The sequence below is a fragment of the Rana temporaria genome, chromosome 10 (genome assembly GCF_905171775.1).
Source record: "Rana temporaria chromosome 10, aRanTem1.1, whole genome shotgun sequence".
Classification (NCBI taxonomy): domain Eukaryota; kingdom Metazoa; phylum Chordata; class Amphibia; order Anura; family Ranidae; genus Rana; species Rana temporaria.
In genome coordinates this window covers 32,305,234-32,331,124 of record NC_053498.1, presented here as the reverse complement: position 1 = coordinate 32,331,124, position 25,891 = coordinate 32,305,234, and the positions used below count along the sequence as shown (strand labels likewise).

At 45.5% G+C, this 25,891-nt stretch overlaps 1 protein-coding gene across 1 annotated transcript in view; it reads left to right on the top strand.

Annotated features, from left to right (window-relative positions):
• LOC120916496 (paired box protein Pax-6-like) overlaps positions 1-25,891 on the top strand; it is an 88,917-nt gene that overhangs the window by 45,447 nt on the left and 17,579 nt on the right. The window contains exons 4-5 of the mRNA XM_040327493.1: positions 8,891-8,973; positions 25,208-25,349. Of these exons, the coding sequence (XP_040183427.1) occupies positions 8,891-8,973; positions 25,208-25,349 (225 nt within the window). The remainder of the gene's footprint in view (positions 1-8,890; positions 8,974-25,207; positions 25,350-25,891) is intronic.

The following is a 25,891-nucleotide window of genomic DNA, read 5'->3' as shown; positions in this document are numbered from 1 at the left end:
AATTGAGTTTGACACCCCTGCTCTAGGTGATGGCATGGATTTTGAATTTATGTCCAGAGCCCCTGGAGGCCCTAAACCCTGCTCTATGAAGCAAACTGCAAACAAACTTTTGCATGGTTATACTGTTACCTGCCTTGCTCACTTTACTATTGGCTGTTAAGAAGGTCTTTCAGCCTTACAAGAGTTATTGCTATAATGTCCAAGCATGCGTTGACTTGATTCTGAGCATGCGCAGGTTATAGATCTCCCTCGTCACGCCAAGTCCATTTTTATCGCTGTCGTCTTCTGCCTGTAGAGTCTTTGGTTGTCTGGATTGGCTCAATTGACTTAAAGTGGAGTTCCACCCTAAAAATGAACTTTCTATTAACAGCTTGCCTTTAATGTAAACAAATATTTTTTTTTTTGCTCACTTCTATCTGGCTGTTACTAGGCAGTTTTCGGAATCTGCCTAGTTCCTGGTCCTAGGTGGATCAACTTCCTGTCCTAAGACCCCATTGCCTCCTGGGAAATGATGACACTCATTTCCCAGGAGTCTCTAGGCAATACTGTGCCTAAAGATCACCCAGCATGCACCGCTCCCTGAAAACCAGGAAGAAAAAGGAACTGGGCTTCACATGCCCACACATATGATGGATACGGCCACAACATGGCTGGAGGATATAAGGCAAGTGTTTGCAATGATTTCTGGAACGATTGGGGAGCTATTAATATGTTTTAGGGACTATTTAATGTGATTAATTTTAGCTTGCAAAAAAATTAATTATGCCCGGAACCCCGTTTTAACTTCTGTGCTGTCGAGATTGTACATGTTCATGCATGTGAAAAAAATCCTAGCAAGTAGGGGGAGGAATTTACAGATAACAATTCTGGAAATTTGAAGGTACACAAAATAAAATTTCATGAAATCAGTAGTTTATTATTTGATTTGGCTAAAAGTCATAATACATTACTGATTTTATGAAATTTAATTTTATGTACCTTCAATGTCCAAATATTTATTTTGCTTGGTATATACTGTATGTTCAGATAGCAGGATGGTGAGAAAATCCTATGAAATGGATCGAGTCATGGAGGTCATACATTCAAATTTTAAAAGTTGTTAAAGGGGTGGTTCCCCCTAAAACACATTGCTAACAATAGATTCGTAAGACCCGTTACACTGCGGGTAGGCTGGCTTTTTTTTTTTTTTTTTTTTAGTACATACCGATATCTCCCCGTCTCGTTCCTTGTCGGTGGGCGTTCCTAGTTGATTGACGTTCCTCGGACGGGCGCGTACGTGACGTCACGACTTTCCGAAAGAAGCCGAACGTCGCTGCGCATGCGCCGTATAGAGCCGACTCTATACGGCGCATGCGCAGCGACGTTCGGCTTCTTTCGGAAAGTCGTGACGTCACGTACGCGCCCGTCCGAGGAACGTCAATCAACTAGTTCCGCCCACCGCCTAGGGACGAGACGGGGAGATCTCGGTATGTACGAAAAGAAAAAAAAAAAAGCCAGCCTACCCGCAGTGTAACGGGTCTTACGAATCTATTGTTAGAAATTAGTTTTAGGGGGAACCACCGCTTTAACCACGTGTATAGTGGGCAATTGTTTTTTTTTACACACATTTTTAATCTGAATTGAGAAATTACTGTACCCCCCAACGTGTACATTTCTGAAAGCAGAGGCACTGGAAAATAAAATGTGATAGCATGGGCAGGTCACAGGTCCTCTTTCATCGTTATGATGAAAGCTATTCCATTTTTTTTAAATATGTTACTTGCCATTGCCCAAAAATGTTATCTTGAAAGCTACACCTTTTCATAGAAACACATGGGGGGTTATTTACTAAAGGCGAATCCACTTTGCACTACAAGTGCACTTGAAATTGCAATGAAAGTGCACTTGAAAGTTGTAAAGCTGGATTTACACTAGTGCGGTGCGAATTTCAGCTCTCTTATCTCTGCAGAGAGATAAGGGAACTGTTCAGCAGATCATCTCCGTTTTATCGGCGAATTTGGAGACCTGGGAGGGGGGGGGGGAGTGTATTGAGGTGAATGAGAGAAATCCTGGAGAGAAATGAACACATCTGCAAATCAGACACGTGCCCATAGAAGATAATGGGCCTGAATTCGCACCTGAGCCGCACCGCAATGCCTAGAAAAGGCACACGTTTTTTCGGCAATGTGCAGTGCGAATGCATCGCACATATGTGAACCAGCCTCATTGAAAACAATGGGCCAGATTCACAAAGCACTTACGCCGACGTATAACACGTTACGCCGACGTAAGTGCAAATGTGCGCCGGCGTATGTGTGCGGCAGACCCACAAACCAACATGCGCCTAAAAACAGGCTACAACCCGCCGACGTAGCTTGCACACGCCGGCGTAGGGTGGGCGCACATATGGACTGGGCACATGGTGCTGCTCCCATTGATTAGCCATTCAAACATGCAAATGAGGGAAATGCGCCGATTCACGAACGTGCGTGTGCCCGGTGCATGCTACGCGAGATGCGCGTAAGTTGTACGTCCGGCGTAAAGTTATTCCCCATAAATGAGGTGCAACCCGGCAACAGACATGCACAGGTCTGCACCAGGGAACGCAAGCCGGCGTATTGTGCGTTGGACGAGTGTCTGGCTGGGCGTACGTTATGTTCACAGCGTACGCAGTGATCCGGCGTAGCTTAGGCAGTTGTGCCGGCGTGGTTGTGAGCAGGCGCAGGGGGGTGCTGTGCATGCGTCCACGTCACGGCGCATGCGCAGTTCGTGATACGTACCTGTCTGACGCTCGGCCCATCATTTGCATGGGGTCACGCCTCATTTGCATGGGTTCACGCCCACTTCCACCTACGCCGGCGTGCGCCTTCGAAACCCACGCCACAAATGCAATTTAAAGTGCACTTTGCACTTGTAGTGCAACGTGGATTTGCCTTTCAGAAATAACCCCCATGATCTTGCTCCCAGTTGAGAGGTTTTATCCTGATATCGAATCCAAATGCAGCATGATCTCGTCAAAGGAATGAAGGATGCCATCTTACAAAATGCAAGACACTAAAGTGAACCTGTCGTAAGGGAAATATGCGGCCTGCAATTGCTGACAAGCTTTTGAAAATGCTATGTTAATTTAATCACAAGATATTGAGTAGAACAAGCATACAAATTTGGAAAGAAGTCAAAAATCTTTTTCTGCTTGCTGATAATGAGCCAGTGACTAACATTTTTGAATCGAATGAGCATGTCAGCCAAGCAACGTGCATTAAAAAAAGAGGGGGGGCTTAGCAATGTATCTTTCCTGACTGAATCTGTTAAAGCAGAACTACTAACATTTATTTAATTGCTTACCAAAACAGTTACTATCAAGGCTTGCCATGAATAACTGTCACAGCTGCTTGGACTCTCAACCAAACTGCCAAGCCATGAAATGCAGTGGCGGCTGGTGCTCAAATTTTTTTGGGGGGCGCAAACAAACGAAAAAAAAAAAAAACAATTGCAGCCTCACTGTCCATCAAAAGCAGCTACTGTGTCCAACAATTGCCACTACTGTGCCCATCAATTGCAGCCACTGTGCCCATCAAACGCAGCCACTGTGCCCATCAATTGTCACCACTATGCCCATCAATTGTCGCCACTGTGCCATCGATTGTCGCCACTGTGCCATCAATTGTCGCCACTGTGCTATGCCATTAAATGCAGCCACTGTGCCATGCCATCAAACGCAGCCACTGTGCCATCAATTGTCGCCACTGTGCCCATCAATTGTCACCACTGTGCCATGCCATGCAATGCCTGTAACGTTATGCCAAATACGATTCAGGTTTATGGATCCCAACTGCGGAGACTTCTCAGCAGAGTACTTGCGGTTGCAGATAGCTGGGCATGGATGAGGGTCCTGGGAGCCTGGACCTGGTTGCTGACAGAACGCCACTGTCAGCTTGGCTTTCCAGACTCACCTTGCTGAGCTCCAGCTTCCTGAACTAGGACCACCAGGACTCCACGCATGGCACAGCCCTCTCAGCAACCAGGTTCAGGCTCCCAGGACGCTCATCCATGCCCAGCTATCTGCAACTGCAAGTATTCTGCTATAGAAACCAATTACTAAACGCTGTTCTCCATACTTGCCGCTTCGCTTCTAAGTTCATGTTCACAGCTATGCTAATCTTACCAAGTACTTTGGAGTTTCACTGAAGTCTCAACTACAGCTCACATGTTATGCTCACTGCTATAGATACCAATTACCTGCTTTTGCTTCTATGCCTTAGAGTTCACTTTCTCTAGTCAGTCTGACCCCTAGTGTGCAGTCCCAGTACTGCGGCTACATTCATTCCTATACCTGTGCTATACCATTAATACCAAGATTTACTTTAATGTTGCTTATGCTGGAATAAGCACTATTTACTTTACTGAGGCTGTGATGATAGAACCCAAACTCTTAACTGAGTTAAGAGTGAAACCTGGGTTCGAACCTGAGAAGTCTCCACAGTTGCGATCCATAACCCTGAATCTAACTTGGCGTATTGTTACAATGCCTGAATCTATGTATTGTTTCAGTGGCGGTGCATGAGAGAGAGGGGGCGGCGCTCCTGCGCCCACTATCGATGCACCACCACTGATGAAATTTCTGGTGTCATAACTAATCACATATGCAGCACCATGGCAAATGCAGATCAAACAGAGGCTATTGCCTCATACACACGACTGGTTTTCCTGGCAGGAAAACTGCTATGAGAGCTTTTGGCCGGCCGTGTGTATGCTCCATCGCAGTTTTCCCAACAGGAAAAGTGCCAGGAATCCCCGTGGGAAAAAAGAGAACACGTTCTCTTTTTTCCCGCCGGTGTTCTCGGCGGTTGTTAAGCTGGCAGTTACCATTTGGGAAACACTGCGGTGGAGCATACACAAGGCCGAGTTTCCCGACCAAAGCTCTCATGGCAGTTTTCCTGTTGGGAAACCCGGTTGTGAGTAGGGGGAAAAAGCTACCGAGCAGGTTCTCGGTTTTCCCCTCAGTTTTCCCAGCGGACTTTTTACCACCGGGAAAACCGATTGTGTGTACAAGGCATAAGGTGGCAGCTTCCTTGGCTGTAAAGGATAGATAAGTTTAGTTTCTCTTTAGGGATGTGGAGCAATAATCCCCTAAAAAAAATGTGGTCAGCCTCCCTACAACAAAACTAACAAAGTTTGGGGAACTGCACTTGTGCATGTAATTGAAGATATACTAGAAAAATAGAGCTGCGGGTATGCTGGGTATAGTAGAATAGTGAACGACCAAACCCTTAAAGAAAGAGGAAGAACTGTCTTGAAAAAGAGGAAGTGTGACTAGGACACCTGTTACATTATCTTATATTTCTTTAAATAACATTTCGTCCCAATAAAGTTATTTCTAACCTTTAAAAAAAAAGTTATTTCTAACTAGATATAGCACAGGTACCCAAGAATAATCAGAGTCCTTAAGATGATAACTTGTCTATATACAGTGCCTTGAAAACGTATTCATACCCCCTTTATCCTTTACTCTGATACCCCTAAATAAAATCTTGTGGATATTTGGATTCCTTGGGCCAGATTCACGTAGATCCCGCGTTGGCGTAGTGTAAGCCATTTACACTACGCCACCGCAACTTACTGGAGCAAGTGCCGTATTCTCCAAGCACTTGCTCCGTAATTTGCGGCGGCGTAGTGTAAATGGCCCGGCGTATGGCCGCGTAATTCAAAGGGGGCGGCTTCTATTCAAATTAAGCGTGCCCCCGCGCTGATTGAACTGCGCATGCGCCGGGCTGAAAAATAGCCCAGTGCGCATGCTCCAGCTCACGACGGAAAACGTCAATGACGCCGACGTGAGCGTCATTGACGTAAAGTCGTATTCAAGAACGACTTAGGAAAATTACGTAACCGACGGAAAAAGACGACGCGGACCCGACGCCATACTTAACATGGCATACGGCGGACTGGCGTAAGGTTACCCCTCATATAGCAGGGGTAACCTTACGCAAACGACGTAAACGACGAGTACGCGATGCAAATTCGTTCGGGAATCGGCGTATCAGGCTCATTTGCATAGTCAAATGGGACCTGAACGTAAACGCCACCTAGCGGCCAGCGTTGTATTGCATTTAGGATACGACGGTGTAAGTGACTTACACCAGTCGGATCCTAGCCTAATTCCGGCGTATCTTGTTTTGCGAATACAAAACAATGATACGCCGGCGGGAATTTCGAATTACGCCGGTGTATCAGTAGATACACTGGTGTAACTCTTTTGAAAATCTGGCCCCTTGTGTTTTTCAAGATCCCATTGTTAGGCACAGTGATGTCACTGGTGCCTACAGGAAGCAGCCAGAGGCCAAGGAGGAAGGTATTTGAGTATTCTTTTTAACTTTACTTAAACCCATGATGGTTAACTAGATTAATAGTTACTTGGGAGCTGGAAGGAGCTGGTTATCAGCATGAATTGAAGCAGTTGACAGTGCAGAAATTGAGGACCTCTCACCAATACATTTTCAGATTTTCGAATTTCAGAATTTTTGATATTTTCCAAATTCCGAAATTTTAATTGTAAAATTTTCAAACTTCAGAAATTCTGAAATTTGAAAATTTGACAATTCTAAATTTCGGAAATTCTGAAATTTGAAAATTTGACAATTCTAAATTTCGGAAATTCAATATTTTGGAAATTTGAAAATTTGACAATTAGAGATTTCGGAAATTTCAAATTTTTGAAATTCGAAAATTCTAAATTAGAAATTTCAGATATCCGAAAAACTTAGAAATTTTTGAATTAACTAATTTTGTCAAAATTCATTAAAAATTTAATTTAGAACTAAACGAATTGCACCTGTCTAATGGTCACCCACTCTAGGGTTGATTTACTAAAGGCAAATAGACTGTGCACTTTGCAAGGGCATTTGCTCCACAGCTTAGAAAATGAGGTAAAGCTTCACTTTGCAAAGTATACCCAATCACATGCAAGGAAAATAAAAAAAAATGCATTTTGCTTGCACAGCATTGGATGATGGAAGTCAATGGCACTTCCTCTTGTTTACTTAGCTCTGTAGGAACTACACTTGCATAGTGCACAGACAATTTGCCTTTAGTAAACCCTTCTACAGTTTGAATAATTTCCTTTAGATCTATAAAAAAAAATACTGCAAGGGCCAGAGATTGTACAGTCAAGTTGTTATGGGATTTGGCCAGCTTTGAAGAAAAACTTAGTAAGACTAAAAAAAAGGAGTAAATTAAAATTTTTAGGGCCAGATTTACAGTAGAAATACGCCGGCGTATCTACTGATACTCCGGCGTATTTTCAAATTTGCCGCGTCGTATCTTTAGTTTGAATTCTCAAACCAAGATACGACAGCTTTAGGCTTCGATCCGACAGGCGTACGGCTTCGTACGCCTTCGGATCGTAGGTGTAATACTTCGGCCTCCCGCTGGGTGGAGTTTGCGTTGTTTTCCACGTCGGGTATGCTAATTAGCTGTTTACGGCGATCCACGAAGGTACACGCGTTCGTCGCATTCTCTTACGTCGTCGCTAGTCGGCTTTTCCCGGCGGATAGTTACAGCTGCTATTTCATGGCTTATATTTAGGCTGCCCATGTTAAAGTATGGCCGTCGTTCCCGCGTTGAATTTTAAATTTTTTTTTTTTTGCGTAAGTCGTCCGTGAATAGGAATGGACGTAACGCACATCGCCGTTCAAAAGATTACGTCGGTGCGACGTCATTTCGCGCAAAGGACGGCGGGAAATTTCAAAACGGAGCATGCGCAGTACGTTTGGCGCGGGAATGCGCCTAATTTAAATGATACACGCCCCATTTGAATTCGGGGGGCGTTCGCTGGATGCATTTACGCTATGCCGCCGCAAGTTTACAGGCAAGTGCTTTGTGAATCAAGCACTTGCGCTTAAAACTTGCGGCGGTGTAACGTAAATGGGATACGTTAGACCGCCGCAAATGTACCTGAATCTGGCCCTTAGTAGGTAAGCTGAAAAAATTTAAGACTTAAGCCTCATACACACGATCGGATTATCCGACGGGAATTGTGTGATGACAGGCTGTTCTGGGAAAAGCCGACCGTTTGTACACTCCATCTGACAATTGTTGTTGGATTTTCCGTTGACAAATGTGGGATAGAATGCTTTAAACTTTTCCGTGGACAATAGTCTATTGTGGGATTTTTCGATTGTGTGTACACGAGTACATTAGACAAAAGTACAAACACGCATGCTCAAAAGAAATGCTAACCATAACACAACATTAGCAGAAGTTGCCCAAAGGGTGGCGCTAAAGAGCTGAAAAACCACATCGTTTTGTGTTTGTTGGCCGATAATTCTTTGCTGGTTGTATGCAATACAAGTTCCTGGCCAATGCCCTTCAGATAAAAGTCCTACGCTTTGTCTGTGAAAAAATCCAATCGTGTGTACAAGGTTTAAGGCTGGCTTCATACTCTAGTGTTATAATGTTGTGCATTTGAAGTGTGTCTTAATCTTAACCTTGAAATGCATTTCAGTGCAATTTGGAATCACGGGCAGGATAGAGGCAATTCCGCCTGCGACCCCAAATCCCTAGATGTGGCATAGCATGTAGTTAAGCTGCAGTTTTACTGTGCCCCCCAACCGCCCATGTAAAGAAGGGCATGCAGCCACTCCCTCAATGCTTTGCTTCAAGCCAGGCCATGACAGATGTTGAACCACGTGTCGCATTTGGTGGGCAGTACAGCTGCCAAACATGACCCATTTAAGTGTATAGGACTGCACCATGCTGCAACTACAGTTCTATGCACTGTGGATCTCTTTTCAGAGGGGCTGCCGCATGTAAGTATTAGCCCTAATAGGGAATTTTGAGGACTATGCAGTCAGATGAGAAGAAAGTTACTATGGAATGGAAAATTTACCTAAGCTTTTTATCTTTTGTTTTTAAGAATTTGAACGGACGCACTACCCCGATGTCTTTGCCAGGGAAAGATTAGCAGCAAAGATTGATCTGCCTGAAGCTCGCATCCAGGTGAGGCTAATATTAATTCTTGTGAGTGGGAACACACGCAAAATATAACACATGCATCATACATACTAGGGGGGGGGGTACAACTGGAGGAATCCATAGTGGAGAAGGATCTGGGGGTTTTAGTTGATCATAAGCTCAATAATGGCATGCAATGCCAAGCTGCGGTTTCCAAAGCGAGCAAAGTCCTTTCTTGTATTAAGAGAGGTATGGACTCCAGAGACAGAGATATAATTTTGCCCCTGTACAAATCATTAGTAAGACCTCATCTGGAATATACAGTTCAGTTTTGGGCTCCAGTTCTCAAAAAGGATATTGGGGAACTGGAGAAAGTGAAGAGAAGGGCAACCAAACTGATAAGAGGCATGGAGGAGCTCAGCTATGAGGAAAGATTAGAGGAACTGAATTTATTCTCTCTTGACAAGAGGAGATTAAGGGGGGATATGATCAACATGTACAAATATATAAGGGGTCCATATAGTGAACTTGCTGTTGAGTTATTCACTTTAAGGTCACCACAGAGGACAAGGGGGCACTCTTAACGTCTAGTGGAAAAACAATTTAATCTCCAAATACGGAAAGGTTTCTTCACAGTAAGGCCTAGTACACACGAGAGGATTTATCCGCGGATACGGTCCACCGGACCGTATCCGCGGATAAATCCTCTCGAGGATTTCCACGGATTTGGATCCGATGGAGTGTACTCACCATCGGATCGAAATCCGCGCCAAAATCCCCTCGCGATGACGTGTCGCGCCGTCGCCGCGATGATGACGCAGCGACGTGGGCGACGCTGTCATAAAAGGAATTCCATGCATGTGTCGAATCATTACGACGCATGCGGGGGATCCCTTCGGACGGATCGATCCGGTGAGTCTGTACAGACCACCGGATCGATCCGCGGGAGCCAATTCAAGCGGATAGATTTGTAGACATGTCTACAAATTTTTATCTGCTGGAATTGGGAAATTTCCGCGGATAAATATCCGCAGGAATGTACACACCATAGAATCTATCCGCTGAAACCGATCCGCTGAGATTTTTCAGCGTATGGATTCTATCGTGTGTACGGGGCATAAGAGCTCTAAAAATGTGGAATAGACTCCCTCCAGAGGTGGTTCTGGCCAGCTCAGTAGATTGCTTTAAAAAAAGCCTGGATTATTTCTTAAAGCGGGGGTTCACCCCAAAATTTTTTTTAAAATTACATTCATTTGAGTTGTCATAATGACAATCGGCTGTTTTTTTTTATTTTATCCCCGTACATACCGTATTTTCACCGCCGCTTCCGAGTATGTCTTCTGCGGGACTGGGTGTTCCTAATTGATTGACAGGCTTCCGACCGGCGCATACAGTGCGTCACGAGTTGCCGAAAGAAGCCGGACTGCGAGTCGGCTCTATACGGCGCCTGCGCACCAACGTTCGGCTTCTTTTGGCAACTCGTGACGCGCAGTATGCGACGGTCGGAAGCCTGTCAATCAATTAGGAACGCCCAGTCCCGCAGAAGACATACCCGGAAGCGGCGGTGAAAATACGGTATGAACAGGGATAAAATAAAATAAAACAGCCGATTGTCATTATGACAACTCGGCTGTATGAAATGTTAAAAAAAAATGTTTTGGGTGAACCCCTGCTTTAAATGTACATAATATAACTGGATACTAAAATGTATAGGTAAAGTTGATCCAGGGAAAATCTGATTGCCTCTCGGGGGATCAGGAAGGAATTTTTTCCCCTATTGCAGCAAATTGGATCATGCTTTGATGTTTTTTTTTTACCTTCCTCTGGATCAACTGTGGGTATAGAATTGAGTATATGGGATTGTATGATATTATTTTTTATTTATTTATTTTTATGGTTGAACTAGATGGACTTTTTCAACCTGACTAGCCATGTAACTGTATATCTTCTGGTCCATTTCAGGTCTGAATTCAGCCAAAAATTTAGACTGAAATCGGACCTAAAACGATGAACAGGGACCTGCTGTGAACAGCTCCGCACGGCAGTGTGAACCCAGCCTTAATAAGTGCTGCAGCACTTATTTATAAGTGCATCTGACTTTCACGTTTTCTTAGTCCTTCTGCAAAGTCTCAAAGATACCTGTTGATCCTGTCAGTGGCCTCTACCTACAGCAGATGGTGTGACGACAATGCATCACTGCTCCTGAGTTCAGAGCAGAGTTACCACTCTCGTGTAGACTGTGCAATCCTGCTCTACAGTGGGATCAAAAAATGTTGCAGAGGGCGTCACTATCAGCATTGTTACTGCTGATTAACAGGCCTGTAGCTTGTCAATCAACACCATCTAGTCCTGCCAACTGCTTTCTACAGAGTGAGTGGGGGGAAAACACTGGAACTAGCATCTATTATAGACCCTTTTCCAAAGCAGTGAGGAACCAGGAGTGCGACTCCCACTGTACAATCCAGCAACTCTCAAGGGAGCTTCCAGAGAGCTTCTGAAGTAAGAAAAAATTGCTTTAATGTGGTTTAAAAAAATACTAAAAGTTAATTAAACAGTAAAAATAACTGTCTGGAGCTGGGCTTTTATTGATTTGCTGGAAAAAACTGTTGTTTACAGAGCTCAATACCTTAAGCTGAGATGTATATGTTATATTGTGGATGGCAGGGTGTTCAGTATCTCTTTCATGTAGACTGCATATTCAGTATCTCTTTCATGTAGACTGCATATTCCCTCTTGTGTCATTGTATGTTCCCACCCTCAGACTGACAGTAGGAACCAATCAGATGACAGGATAACAGAGCAAACTCAGATACTAGAAGGAATGTAATAGTTTTCCTCTGTGGTTAAAGGTTGGATTACTTTAAAGTTGCTCATGGGCCAGCTTAAAGTGGAGCTCCACCCTAAAAAAAATACACAAAAATCCTGCAAAAAAATAGAAAATAAAAAAATGTTACTCACCAGAAAAAGCGGTTGCTATGCGGAAGTTCCTAATCTGCCCTTTCCTCCACCTCGGCAGGTCTTCTTCCTCATCCTACTCGCGGTGTCTTCTGGGTAATGGGGCGCTCTGCCTTCTGGGAACTGTGTATCCCAGAGAGCAACTGCCCATTCAGAAAACACTGCAAGACTCGCGCAGGATGGCGGCGCCGGGACCTTCCAGGATCGAGGGGTCGGCCTCGGGGGGCCAACATCGCGGGTGCCTAGGACAGGTACTGTATATACTCGAGTATAAGCCGACCCGAATATAAGCCGAGGCACCCAATTTTACCACAAAAAAATGGGAAAACGTATTGACTTGAGTATAAGCCTCGGGTGTCCATCTGCATGCCTCACTTTGCCACACTGTGTCCATGTGCATGCCTCACTGTGCCCATGACTAGACTGACATTTAACATGGGAGTCTATGGAAGGGGTGCCCGGTTTGGAAAAATCAGTGCTCCCCAGCCGTTGGTCCACCAGACAACAAACTTTGTACACGTGTAGAGGAGAAATGGGGCTATATGTGAGCCAAGTTTCGGGTCCAGGGGACCTACGACTGGTCAGTACCGGTTCCCCTAAAAATAACCAGAGAAATGACCGTGGGAGTCTATGGAAGGGGTAGCCGGGTTTGAAAAATCAGTGCTCCCCGGCCAACAAACTTTGCACACTTGTAGAGGAAGAGTGGGGCTACATGTGTGCCAAGTTACTGGTACCGGGTCCCCAAAGTCCGGAAGATCAGGCGCAAAAAGGTGACTCGAGTATAAGCCGAGGGGGGCATTTTCAGCACAAAAAAGTGCTAAAAAACTCGGCTTATACTCTAGTATATACGGTAAGTGTCCTTATTAAAAGTCAGCAGCTACACTGTTTGTAGCTGCTGACTTTTAAAAAAAAAATCGCGGGTGGAATCCCTCTTTAATTTAATATTTCTCCATGTGATGTACCGTATTTATCCCGGTATAACGCGCTCCCGCGTATACCGCGCACCCCTAAAGTTGCCCCGAATCCTGTGGAAAAAAAGTTTTTTTTGTACTAACAGTTTTGGTGTCTTGCGCGGCGTCCATCGGCGGCCTCGTCGGGTCCGGCGTCCGTCTGCGGCTTCGGGTGTCCTCTTCGTCGGGTACAGGTCCTTCTGCGGCTTCCGGGGGTCCTCTTCGTCGGGTCCGGCGTCCGTCTGCGGCTTCGGGTGTCCTCTTCGTCGGGTCCGGCGTCCTTCTGCAGCGTCCTCGTGTCCTCCCCGCTCGTTTCCCGCGCAGAGTTTGAATACTGCGCCGACATATACCGAGCGCAGTACACTCATGTATCGTCGAGCAGGCTCGGCAACTCTCGCGCTGATGTGCTGTACGCTCAGGACGTCAGCGCGAGAGGCGCCGAGACTGCCCGAAGATACACGAGTGTACTGCGCTCGGTATATGCCGGCGCAGTATTCAAACTCGTAGCGGGAAAGCGGGTATCGGCGTATACCGCGCACCCACGATTTTGCCCTGATTTTCAGGGCAAAATAGTGCACGTATACGCCGATAAATACGGTATGTGGATTTTCTGTTCTAAAGAGACCATAGTTTGCAGAGATGCAAAGCTTAGTAGTGGAGAATGGCAGCTGCAGGTCTAAAGCTCTCCACAAACATTATAATTTGAACATACAACCTCTTTTAGATCTACCAACAACTATGTATTGCAAGGATCTACTGCAATTGATGAGATAGAAAAGTAGTTCCTCGTATTACATAGTTTTGGTGAATCTAAAGTTAATTGTACAAAGATTGGTTGTGCAGATTGTAGGATGTATGGTGAGCTTGACATCCAGGCCCCAGAGGTTTGGACCTAGTGACACTATTGTTTGAAAAGATAATATGATTTGATGTAAAGATTAAATCATTTTAACTTTGTAATGTTGTTGTTCACTTTATATGTATGCGAGGGCTAAAAAACGTGAAGCCCCAGAAAGACAATGCAGATTAGGACACCTAAACAGAGGCACGCACTTACATCCGATTCCTGTCCCTTGGGGGTTCACACTTCTTTTTAGCAATTCATAGTCAAGCCAAAGCAACATCCCAAAACACAGCTTGCTGCATCTACTATGTTTAATGTTTTCAAGACACAACAGCATGTAAAAGTTCCTGTTTTGGCTTCCGTTTGTCGCCAACCCAATGCCCTGACTAGGTGGGCCGAAGAGTGCAAATAGATAGGACTTCTTCACATCTTAAGCTTACAGTGTCCTTTAGATTTACCAAAAATATGTAATGCAAAAGCCTAAAGCCCTGTACACACGGGCCAGAATCTCGTCAGGAGAAAAACTTTGGGGTAGATTCACGTAGAATGGCATTTCTTTGTGCGGGCGTAACGTATCCTATTTACGTTACACTTCCGCAACTTTTACAGGCAAGTGCCGTATTCTTAAAAGAAAGTTGCGGCGGCGTTGTGTAAATAGACCGGCGTAAGCCCGCCTAATTCAAATTGTGAAGAGGTGGGCGTGTGTTATGTAAATTATCCCTGACCCGACGTGATTGACGTTTTACACGAACGGCACATGCGCCGTCCATGGAATTTTCCAGTGTGCATTGCTCCAAAGTACCCTGCAAGGACGTCATTGGTTTCGACGTGAACGTAAATGACGTCCAGCCCCATTCACAGACGACTTACACAAACAACGTAAATTTTTCAAATTTCGTCGCGAGAACGACGGCCATACTTAACATTGGTGCGCGGCATATACGCCTCATATAGCAGGGGTAACTTTACGCCGGGAAAAGCCTAACTTAAACGGCGTATATGTACTGCGTCGGCCCGGCGTACGTTCGTGAATTCGCGTATCTAGCTGATTTACATATTCTAGGTGTAAATCAGCGTACACGCCCCTAGCGGCCAGCGTAAATATGCAGTTAAGATCCGACGGCGTAAGAGACTTACGCCGGTCGGATCTAATAGAAATCTATGCGTAACTGATTCTATGAATCAGGCGCATAGATACGACCGGCCACACTCTGGAGATACCCCGTCGTATCTCCTCTGTGAATCTACCCCTTTGTTTTTCCTGAGGAGATTCTTGGCAAGAATCTCTTGCCGCCTGAGTGTACAGACACTCCATTCAAAAGAATCGCCGTTCTTTTGAATGGCAAGAACGCGGTGACGTCATCTATGCCTAGGAAGCTACTGCGCATGCGTCAAAGTCATTTCGAGCATGTGCGGGTTTCCAGGGCGACAGGTAAGTATACACACGCTCGGGTTTCTCGGCAGGAAAACACTGCAGAGAATCACGATGAGAAAATAGAGAGCAGGTTCTCTATTTTTCTCGTTGAGATGTTGGGCAGTTTTCTTGACGAGAAACCTCAAAGCCTCGTACACACCCACGGTTTACTCGGCAAGAAAGCTCTGCCAGCAGTTTTCTTGCTGGTTCTTGCCGAGTAAACCGTGCATGTGTACGAGGCTTAACTCAACAATCTTTTTAATTTTGTTTCTGGTCAGTCTCAGATGATTTTGTAGGAAAAGGTCCTCTAAAATATCATGAAATTACATATAACAGTAATGTAATCATATGTCTGTGAAGGTTCTCGTTTACTCAGGTCATGGTAATAGTAGTCACATTCAGCTGGACTTGTTCTGTAATGTTGTAGATGTCTAAGACCCCTTTCACACTGGTGCCGCCCATGGCGTCGGCTGTAAAATAGCGGTAAAACACCGCTATTTTACCGTTGGATTTGCAGCGCATTTTAACCCCCGCTAGCGGCCGAGAAAGGGTTAAAACCGCCCGCAATGCGCCACTACAGTGGTGTATTGCCGGCGGTACAGCGGCGCTGCCTATTGATTTCAATGGGCAGGAGCGCAATAGGAGCGGTGAGTTCACTGCTCCTAATGCGCTCCAAAGAAGCTGCTGGCCAGCTCACGAAAACCGTGTGAAATGAATAGGGCAGACTGCAGGCACTATTTTTAACGCTATAGTGCCTGCAAAACACCCTTAGTGTGAAAGGGGTCTTATAGTTTGTCCAAGCCACTTCTTGGGGTCTAATGAGAAATATTTCAACATTTGTACACAATAACCGCTAGCCAGTGGCGGCTGATGCTCGAAATTTTTGGGGGGGCACAAATGGAAAAAAAAATTGCAGCCTCACTGTGCCCATCAAATGCAGCCACTGTGCCATCAATTGTCACCACTGTGCCATGCCATCAAACGCAGCCACTGTGCCATCAATTGTCACCACTGTTCCATGCCATCACACGCAGTCACTGTGCCATCAATTCGCACCACTGTGCCATGCCATCAAATGCAGTCACTATGCCATGCCATCAAACGCAGCCACTGTGCCATCAATTGTCACCACTGTTCCATGCCATCAAACGCAGTCACTGTGCCATGCCATCAAACGCAGTCACTGTGCCATGCCATCAAACGCAGTCAATGTGCCATGCCATCAAACGCAGCCACTGTGCCATCAATTGTCACCACTGTGCCATGCCATCAAATGCAGCCACTGTGCCATGCTATCAAACGCAGCCACTGTGCCATTAATTGTCACCACTGTGCCATGCCATCAAACGCAGCCACTGTGCCATGCCATCAAACACAGCCACTGTGCCATCAATTGTCACCACTGTGCCAATTGTCACCACTGTGCACATTGATGTCACTGTGCCCTTAAATTGTCACCACTGTGCCCATTCATGCCGCTGTGCCAATTGTCCCCACTGTGCCCATTGTCCCCACTGTGCCTATTGTCGCCACTGTGCCCATTGATGTCACTGTGCCATTCGCCTCCGCTGTGCCCTGTAAAATGCCCCTTCCCCCCCCGCCCGGCACTTACCTTTACTGGAGTCAGCCATCCACGTCCCTCGATGTCTTCTCCCGCCCTCGATGACGCTTCAGCCAATCAGGTTACCGGTAGCCAGAACCGGTCAACCTGATTGGCTAAGACGCCTGTCAGTCTTATCCAAGGAACGCACCCCGTACGTTCCCTGGTTACGTTTCCGGAAGGCTGAGGGCTGTACTCGGAAAGCCTATGAGAGCTGCTCGCTCTGATAGGCACTTCCGTACAGCCAACCAGCTGCCGTTATTCAGGTGGTCGGCACTCAAGGTCTGGCCATCTGAATAAACCAGCGGCAGCAGCGAGAATAACATTGATTCATGCAATGCATGAATCTATGTTATTAGACTCAGTGGTGGTGCGGGAGCCAGAGGGGGCAGCGCTCCAGCGCCCTCTATGGACGAACCGCCACAGCAATAATCCCATGTAAAATCCGACAGGCTGGTTGTACCTAAGTTGATAGACTGATCAGCTTAAAAACAGCCTGCTCATACATGGTTCGACTCTCAGCCAGGCCCTGCTGACCTGGCCGAAACCATCTATGCAAACCGTCTATGGCAAGCTTAAGGCCTGGTTCACATCTATGCATTTTTCAGTGCGTTTTCAGTTTGGCAGAAATTCACTACAGTCCATTTAACATTGTTTCCTATGGGTCACATTCACATCTGTGCATTTTCCACCGTGTGTTTTTTCTAAAGGGTCAGGGGCTTTTTTCCCACTGCAGGTTGCGTTTTTGGTTCCATAGACTTCAATGGAAGTTCTTGTTGGTTTCTCCCACAAGAAAACAATCACCTCCCAAAAACACAAAACAAGTCAAAAACACATTAAAAAAGCATAAAAAACAATGCAACACACCCGTAAAATGCATCAACTGAAACCTGCATAGGTGTGAACTAGGCCTAAGAACAGGATGGGAGGTGTGAACATTTTGGAACCACTCTAACCTAGTTACAGTCCCTAATCCCATCCTTGGTGTCAGGAAGGCTTCATAAATGTTAATCCTTCGATTTACATTGTCGAAGGTGTGAATTGTTGTCAAAACTCTGGGTTAGATATGTTAAAATGGCATTACAGTATCTGGAAGACAAATAGTATCGAAGGTCTCCACTCCTATTAACCACTTCCATACAGGGCATTTTCACCCCCTTCCTGCCCAGACCAATTTTTCGTTTTCAGCGCTGTCGTACTTTGAATGACAATTGCGCGGTCGTGCGACATGGCTCCCAAACAAAATTGACGCCCTTTTTTTCCCACAAATAGAGCTTTCTTTTGGTGGTATTTGATCACCTCTGCGGTTTTTATTTTTTGCGCTATAACCAAAAGAAGAGCGACAATTTTGAAAAAAAAACACAATATCTTTTATTTTTTGATTTAATAAATATCATATTTTTTTTAAAAAAAACATTTTTTTCCCTCAGTTTAGACCATTCCGTATTCTACATATTTTTGGTAAAAAAAAAAAAAATGCAATAAGCATATTTGATCGGTTTGCGCAAAAGTTCTAGCGTCTACAAAATAGGAAATAGAATTATGGCATTTTTCTTTTTCTTTATTTTTTACTAGTAATGGCGGCGATCTGCGATTTTTATTTTATTTTATTGTGACCATGACATTGCAGCGGACATATCGGACAATTTTGACACATTTTTGGGGTCATTCACATTTACACAGCGATTAGTGCTATAAAATGCACTGATTACTGTGTAAATGTGACTGGCAGAGAAGGGGTTAACACTAGGGGGCACTAAAGGGGTTAAATATGTTCCCTAAAGTGTGTTCTAACTGTTAGGGGGAGGGGGACTCACAAGGGGAGGAGATCGATGTGTGTTCCTCTGTACTGGGAACACTCATCGGTCTCCTCACCGCTGACAGGATATGGATCTGTGTGTTTACACACACAAATCCATGGTCCTGCCGTGATTGCGGGTAATCGCGAGGTGCCCGGCGGACATCGCGGCTGCCGGGCACCCGCAACGAGTCCCGAGGAATGCGGCGGGCGCGCGCCACCTAGCGGCCGGAAAAGCCAGGACGTCATATGACATCCAGTCTGAAGGACAAGAGGTCCCCACCGACGTCATTTTACTATGGCTCGTGGGGAAGAGGTTAAATGATGATTGCTCCAGCTTGGCCTATTACTACAAGCCCCTTGCAAATTTTTCCTCTCTGCCCAAATGTATTTTTCTAGAATTCATTGAAATTTAAAAGAGATGTATGTAGTTCTTTTTTTTTTTTTTTAAGATCTATACTTACCTATGTGGTGCTGCATCTGTCCCTCGGCACCTCTAAGACTGAGAACCAAGCGATCAAACACCGCCGATCACTCAGTTCTCGCAGCTCTGTGACTGCTCTCTGCTCTGCTCACCTCCCCTTGTGCTCACTGGAGTGCTGGGCTGTGGAGGGGGTGGGAGCAGCCAGCTTGAGCTCTCAGCGGCTTGCTGAGAGGCTGAACCGTATGGTGGTCCAAGGATATGGGCAGATTCTGACTCCATTGTCGCGATCTTGCCCGAGCCTGGACCAGCTCTGTGACGTCAGCCAACAGCAAGCTTCAGCCCGCTGTCTGCTGAAAACGGATCACAGGATTGCAGAACGAACTGCACTTCTGTGATCCACAGGAGAAGCACAGCCAAAAGAGCCAGTCCAGTTGACTGTGAGCAACTAGCACTAGATAAAAGATGTCAAAGTTCTCAATAGCATCTTATGCATACCTCCCAACTTTCCTCTTACAAAGCAAATTCTCCCCTGCTTTCCATTGCTGATCTTCCTTTGGAAATGCTAGCTGCCTGGCTGCCTTGATGAATCTGTGATCTGACTTGAAACATAAATGCATTGGAAGACTGAGTTACTGATCAGAAACTTATTTGCAGCCAATATAGTCAGAACCTCTGATCTGGATACTTGTTTTAACCACTAGGGGTCTGCGCTATAGCCGAATGATGACCATAGCACGGACTCCAAATGCCGGGAGGCCATCGATATACGTCGTCCTCTTTGCACGTGCAATGGGCACGCGCACTGTGATCAGAGTCATAAGGAGCTGGTCCCGGCCCCTTACCACGTGATCAGCTGTCAGTCAATGACAGCTGATCACGTGGTGTAAACAAAGGATCGGTACTCGGTTTTAAAAAATAGCCGATCATCGGCTTGTGTGCAAGGGACATCAGTCCCGAAGAGGAAGAGGCAATTCTGCCTCATCTGTGCCCACAAATACCGCCTGCCAGTGCCACCTGCCAGTGCCCACTATCAATGCCCATGAGTGCCACCTATCAATGCCCACTAGTAGTGCCTATCAGTTTAACCTATCAGTGCCTATTATTGCCACCCAGCAGTGCCACCTATCAGTGCCCATCACTGCCAGCTATCAATGCCACCTATTAGTGCCACTTCTCAGTGCCCACCAGTGCCACCGATCAATGCCCTTCAGTGCCACCCATCAGTGCCACCTCTCAGTTCCCACCAGTGCTGCCTATCAGTGCCCACCAGTGCCAATCAGTGCAACCCATCGGTGCCCATCATTGCAGCCCATCAGTGCCCATCAGTGCAGCCTCATCAGCGTACATCAATGAAGGAGAAAAATTACCTGTTTGCAAAATTTTCTAACAAAATATAAAAAAATATTTATCTATTGTAGTGCTACCCCCGAAGGAGCCGCTGATTTGTTGTTGGGATCTGCGTATTAAGTTACCTTAGTGTTGTCTAGGGGTGCAGTTGGAGAACAGAGTAGTGAGCGAATGTCCAGACAATGAATAGGTTTTCCAATGCCTTATTTCCAGGCCAACACAGCCAACATCAACATCAAATAGGAAGAAAAGGTTGATGAAGAAAGAGGGAGAACTTTGCAGTATCAGGCCTGGATAAGAACCGAGCAATCCTGCTCTCAGTAGTACCAAATTGCAGTTTGTTGCCACTCTAGCCAGAGTGGGTGAAGTGCCCCCGGACAGACTTCTGTCACGAGCCTGGCAGCCGAAGTGTCACTTTAGATTGCTGAGAGGAACAGATCTCTCTCACAGACCCAGCTCTAGGGCCTCTGCCACAGGCCTATTACTTGAATGAGCTAAATGGACGAATTGAGCGAATCCTCCCAGTAGGTTTTAGCATAGGTCACTGGATGACAGCAAAGAGTACCTGTCAGCATTCCCGTCACCAGATCCCCGATTGGTTTGTTCAAGCTCTGTTGGACAACCTGCCTCCGGGTTCTCCTCAAGCCGACCCCCCAATCGAACGGCATCCAGCCTGGGATCCTCTCAATAGAATGGGGGACCCAGTAAGTCACTGGGGCCCCTCTCGGCAACATAGAGCTCTGCGTAGCATTTGACCCCGGCCTGGAAGGCCATCACCGGGGTCCGTTGGATGCGTGCACCCTAAAGGTGGATGCCGCACCTGGAACCCGCGGGAAGAACCAATAAAGATGGCGTCTGCCACAGATATACTCTCCCCCAGCATGCTCCGCGAGGGAAAACTCCTCCAATTGGCTGCTGGGGAAAATTGCTCTGCCAGAACCCCTCTAGCGCCACCCTGGAGCGCAGGCTGACCTACAGGACATTTCTGGAATGACAGCAGCCCATTTTTGACAAATTGTGAATAGGAGCAAGAATAACTCTCCCATTCCCCACTAACTTTAGCGTAGTGCCCATACTTGAAGTAAGGGGGCGCTACACAATTTTTTAAAACGGTCTTTAACCACTTAAGCCCCGGACCATATTGCTGCCTAAAGACCCAAGGGGTTTTTACAGTTCGGGACTGCGTCGCTTTAACAGACAATTGCGCGGTCGTGCGACGTGGCTCCCAAACAAAATTGGCGTCCTTTTTCCCCCACAAATAGAGCTTTCTTTTGGTGGTATTTGATCACCTCTGCGGGTTTTTATTTTTTTGCGCTATAAACAAAAATAGAGCGACAATTTTGAAAAAAATTCAATATTTTTTACTTTTTGCTGTAATAAATATCCCCCAAAAACATATATAAAATTTTTTTTTTTCCTCAGTTTAGGCCGATACGTATTCTTCGCAATAATCGTTTATCGGTTGGTTTGCGCAAAATTTATAGCGTTTACAAAATAGGGGATAGTTTTTTTGCATTTTTATTTTTTTTATTTTTTTTACTACTAATGGCGGCGATCAGCGATTTTTTTCGTGACTGCGACATTATGGCGGACACTTCGGACAATTTTGACACATTTTTGGGACAATTGTCATTTTCACAGCAAAAAATGCATTTAAATTGCATTCTTTATTGTGAAAATGACAGTTGCAGTTTGGGAGTTAACCACAGGGGGCGCTGTAGGAGTTAGGGTTTACTTTGTGTGTGTTTACTAGTGTAGGGGGGTGTGGCTGTAGGAATGACGTCATCGATCGTGTCTTCCCTATAAAGGGGATGACGCGATCGATGCGCCGACACAGTGAAGCACGGGGAAGCCGGCTCTCCCCGTTCTTCAGCTCCGGGGAGCGATCGCGACGGAGCGGCTATAAACAAATAGCCGCGCCGTCGTCCCGGATCGCTCCCCGAGCGGACCCGACCTCCGCATGTACCGGGGGGGGTCCCGATCGGACCCCCCACCCACGTCTAGCAGAGGACGTACAGGTACGTGATTGTGCCTGTCCGTGCCATTCTGCCGACGTAAATGTACATGAGGAGGTCGGGAAGTGGTTAAAAAACAAATTTAACAAAAAATTCAAAACACAGAGGTGATCAAATACCACCAAAAGAAAGCTCTATTTCTGGGAAAAAAATGATAAAATATGTCATTTGGGTACGGTGTGGTATGACCGTGCAATTGTCATTCAAAGTGCATCAGCGCTGAAAGCTGAAAATTGGTCTGGGCAGGAGGGGGGTTTAAGTGCCCACTGCCCAGTAAGCAAGTGGTTAAGTCAGTGACTCAGAAAGTGACTCAGAAAGTTTTTGTATCAAAGGATCATTATGACAGGCAGGCAACTAGCAATACGAGAAAAAAGCAGCAGTGGCAGCCTATGTACAGTATTTCTCTTAGGAGAGGTTTATTCTAGATCATTTCACTGCGTCAGTGTCCACAATTATTTTACAATGAAAGTTGTATATATTTTCTTTGGAATTTTAAAACGTTAGAGTCCATTCTGTTGGCTCAAAAATAGAAAATAGAATGAAATTAAACCACAGACTTGACACTCCCAATTACTCAGCAATGGCAGCATGAATTAAAAAGCATCAGAGGGTATTTTATGATGCTGTGTGATCTGGATCTGATTCATCGATATATTAGATTGTAAGCTCTTATGGGGCCCCTAACCATCTTGTCTTGAATTGTATTGTAGCTGTACTATCCTCCTTTATATTGTAAAGAGATGCAAACTGTTGGCACTATATATATCCTGTTTAATAACAATGTGATCTATATATACTTTTCATTTACCAATAAATAAATAAAAGAGGAAGGATGTTTGTTACACAACAGGAACCACTAGTTCCTTTTTAATGCAGTTCTCAAGTTGAGGCCCAATATTCTGCATTGAAATAAGTAACCGTGGCGCTCAGTGAGCAATCATATTTCATTCTTTTATAGCGCTCAATACAGTGAAAGATGAACATCTGATATGACTTCATCAATTTTTAAATTCCTCCCTGCTGTACCGAAGGGAAACAATTACATTTACTGTGAACCCCGTGGGCTTTTCTGATATCTTAATTCTATATACAGCGGGTAAAATAAGTATTAACCACTTCCATACCAGGCACTTACGCCCCTTCCTGCCCAAGTAAATTTTCAGCTTTCTGCGCTGTCGCTGTTTAAATGACAATTGCGCGGTCATGCTGCACTGTACCCAAACACAATTTGTATCACTTTGTTCCCACAAATAGAGCTTTCTTTTGGTGATATTTGATCACCTCTGGGGTTTTTATTTTTTGCTATATAAATTAAAAAAGACCAAACATTTTGAAAAAAATGTAAGTATTTTTTTCTGTTATAAAAGTTTGTAAATAAGTAAGTTTTCTCCTTCACTGATGGGCACTGATAAGGTGGCATTGACAGGCACTGATAAGGCAGCACCGATGAGGCGGCGCCAATGAGGTGGCACTGACAGCCACTGACATGTGGCACTGATGGGCACTGGTAGGCGGCACGGTTGGGTGGCACTGATATGCAGCACTGATGGGCATTGATAGGCGGCACTGATGGGCACTCATGGGTGGCACTGGTGGGCACTGATTGGCACTGATAGGCGACACTGATCGGCACTAAAAGGCTGCAATGGTGGGTACTTATGGGTGGCATTGATAGGCGGCACTGCTGGACACTGATATGCAGCACTGATATTCACTGATGGGTATCCCTGGCGGCACTGGCACTGGCAGGGATTTTGAATGGGCACTGATTGGCAGCTGCCTTGGCACCAATTGGCATTCCCTGGTGGTCTAGGGGGCATACCTGGTGGTCCAGTGTGGATGCCCATCCCTGGTGGTTCTGGGCGGCATGTTGGTGGTCCTGTGCGGTGATCCGAGGGGGGGCTGCGCTGATAAACTATCAGCACAAACCCCCCCTGTCAGGAGAGCAGCCGATCGGCTCTCCTTTACTCACGTCTATCAGACGCGAGTGAGGAAAAGCCAATCTGCGGCTTTTCCTGTTTACATTGTGATCAGCCATGATTGGACACGGCTGATCACGTGGTAAAGAGCCTCTTTACCGAGATCAGGGTATCGTTGTGTGAGACTGACACACCACATTACCGACCGCCGCAATGTGCGCCGCCCCCCCCCCCGGGGGGGGGGCCGGCTGTTATCCTGCAGGACGTCAAGTCAGTATAATGAAACCACTTCCCGGACGTCAATCCCCTATTGACCAGGTGGGAAGTGGTTAAACTTGTCACCATTTTTCTAGGTAAATATATTTTTAAAGGAGCTATTGACATAAAATTTTCACCACATGTTGATAACATCCCATGCAACCCGCACTTAAAAAGAAAGCAAAACAAATACCATCAGGAATAAAAGTAAAACTAAAGTAAATTATTTTTTTTAAATAACAAATATAGTTACCTACTCTCTGCAGTGAGAAAAAGCTGTGAGGTCAGACAAGGCACTCCACCTTACTTCACAGCTATCCAACAACATATCTAGCAAGGAGATGGCTACTTTGTCAGACCGCACTTTTCTCTGTCTCCAAGCACTTGTCCACTCGCCTGGAAAAGAACACATTAATACAATTGAAAGTGAGACTTTTTAACATTTTGCTATGAATTTCTGAACATCCGTGCACATGTTTGTGCCTAGTTGACTTCTTTTTCTGAGGTGCTAAATTTCAAATGAGTCTGTCATATCCAACACATCCTCGGCCTGGGTGGCTAATGTTGCCATTGGCAAGTAAACAGTATGGAGAGACCAAAGACATTAAATATGACACTTCCAAGGTGCAATAAAAATATTAATCAACAGAAGAATCAATTACATTGCCTACTTCTCTTACCCTAGTTCTTCATAGCATTATTTTTGTGATTTCAGTACAGTGTTTACACCGTGTCACAGGTCCTCTTTCTTTTAGGTTTGGTTCTCAAACCGCCGAGCCAAATGGAGACGAGAAGAAAAACTACGTAACCAGAGGCGCCAGGCAGGCAGCGCGTCCAGCCATCTTTCTATCAACAGTTCTTTCTCCAACAGTGTTTACCAGTCCATGCCGCCACCCAGCTCAGGTAAGCACCAAGAGAAGGAGACAACATTACAAACAACAGTCACTTATTATAAGATCTGAAAAGAACCTGTACTGTATGCAGAAGTGTATTTATAATTTGTGCTGCCCTAGGCCTGACTAAACTCATGCACCCCTAATTTAAATTTGACCCACCCCTTTCTGTTAAGACCCGCCCTGAAATTTTTGAGTGAAGACACTAGTTCTGAGGACCTGGGAGGGGGGGGGGGCAATGGATTCCCTTAATTTGCATAGATTTCCTCTCACTTCCTGTTTGGCCATGGGGCAGGAAGTGAAGGGAAATCTCTGCAATGGGATAGGGATGGTAAAAAATAAACTGACGGGCTATAACCCTCCCTTACTCTATCCAAAGTTAAAAGTGTTGCCTATAGTTCTACTTTAAGCACAAATTTCGGATAATTTTATGGAGAGGACTAAGAAGATATAACCATGCCAGTGGTGCAGCAGAAAACATAGCACAGTGAGGAAGGTTTGTGGTCCAGGATGATAGGACAGTCAAAATTAGAAGCAGAGCCCCCC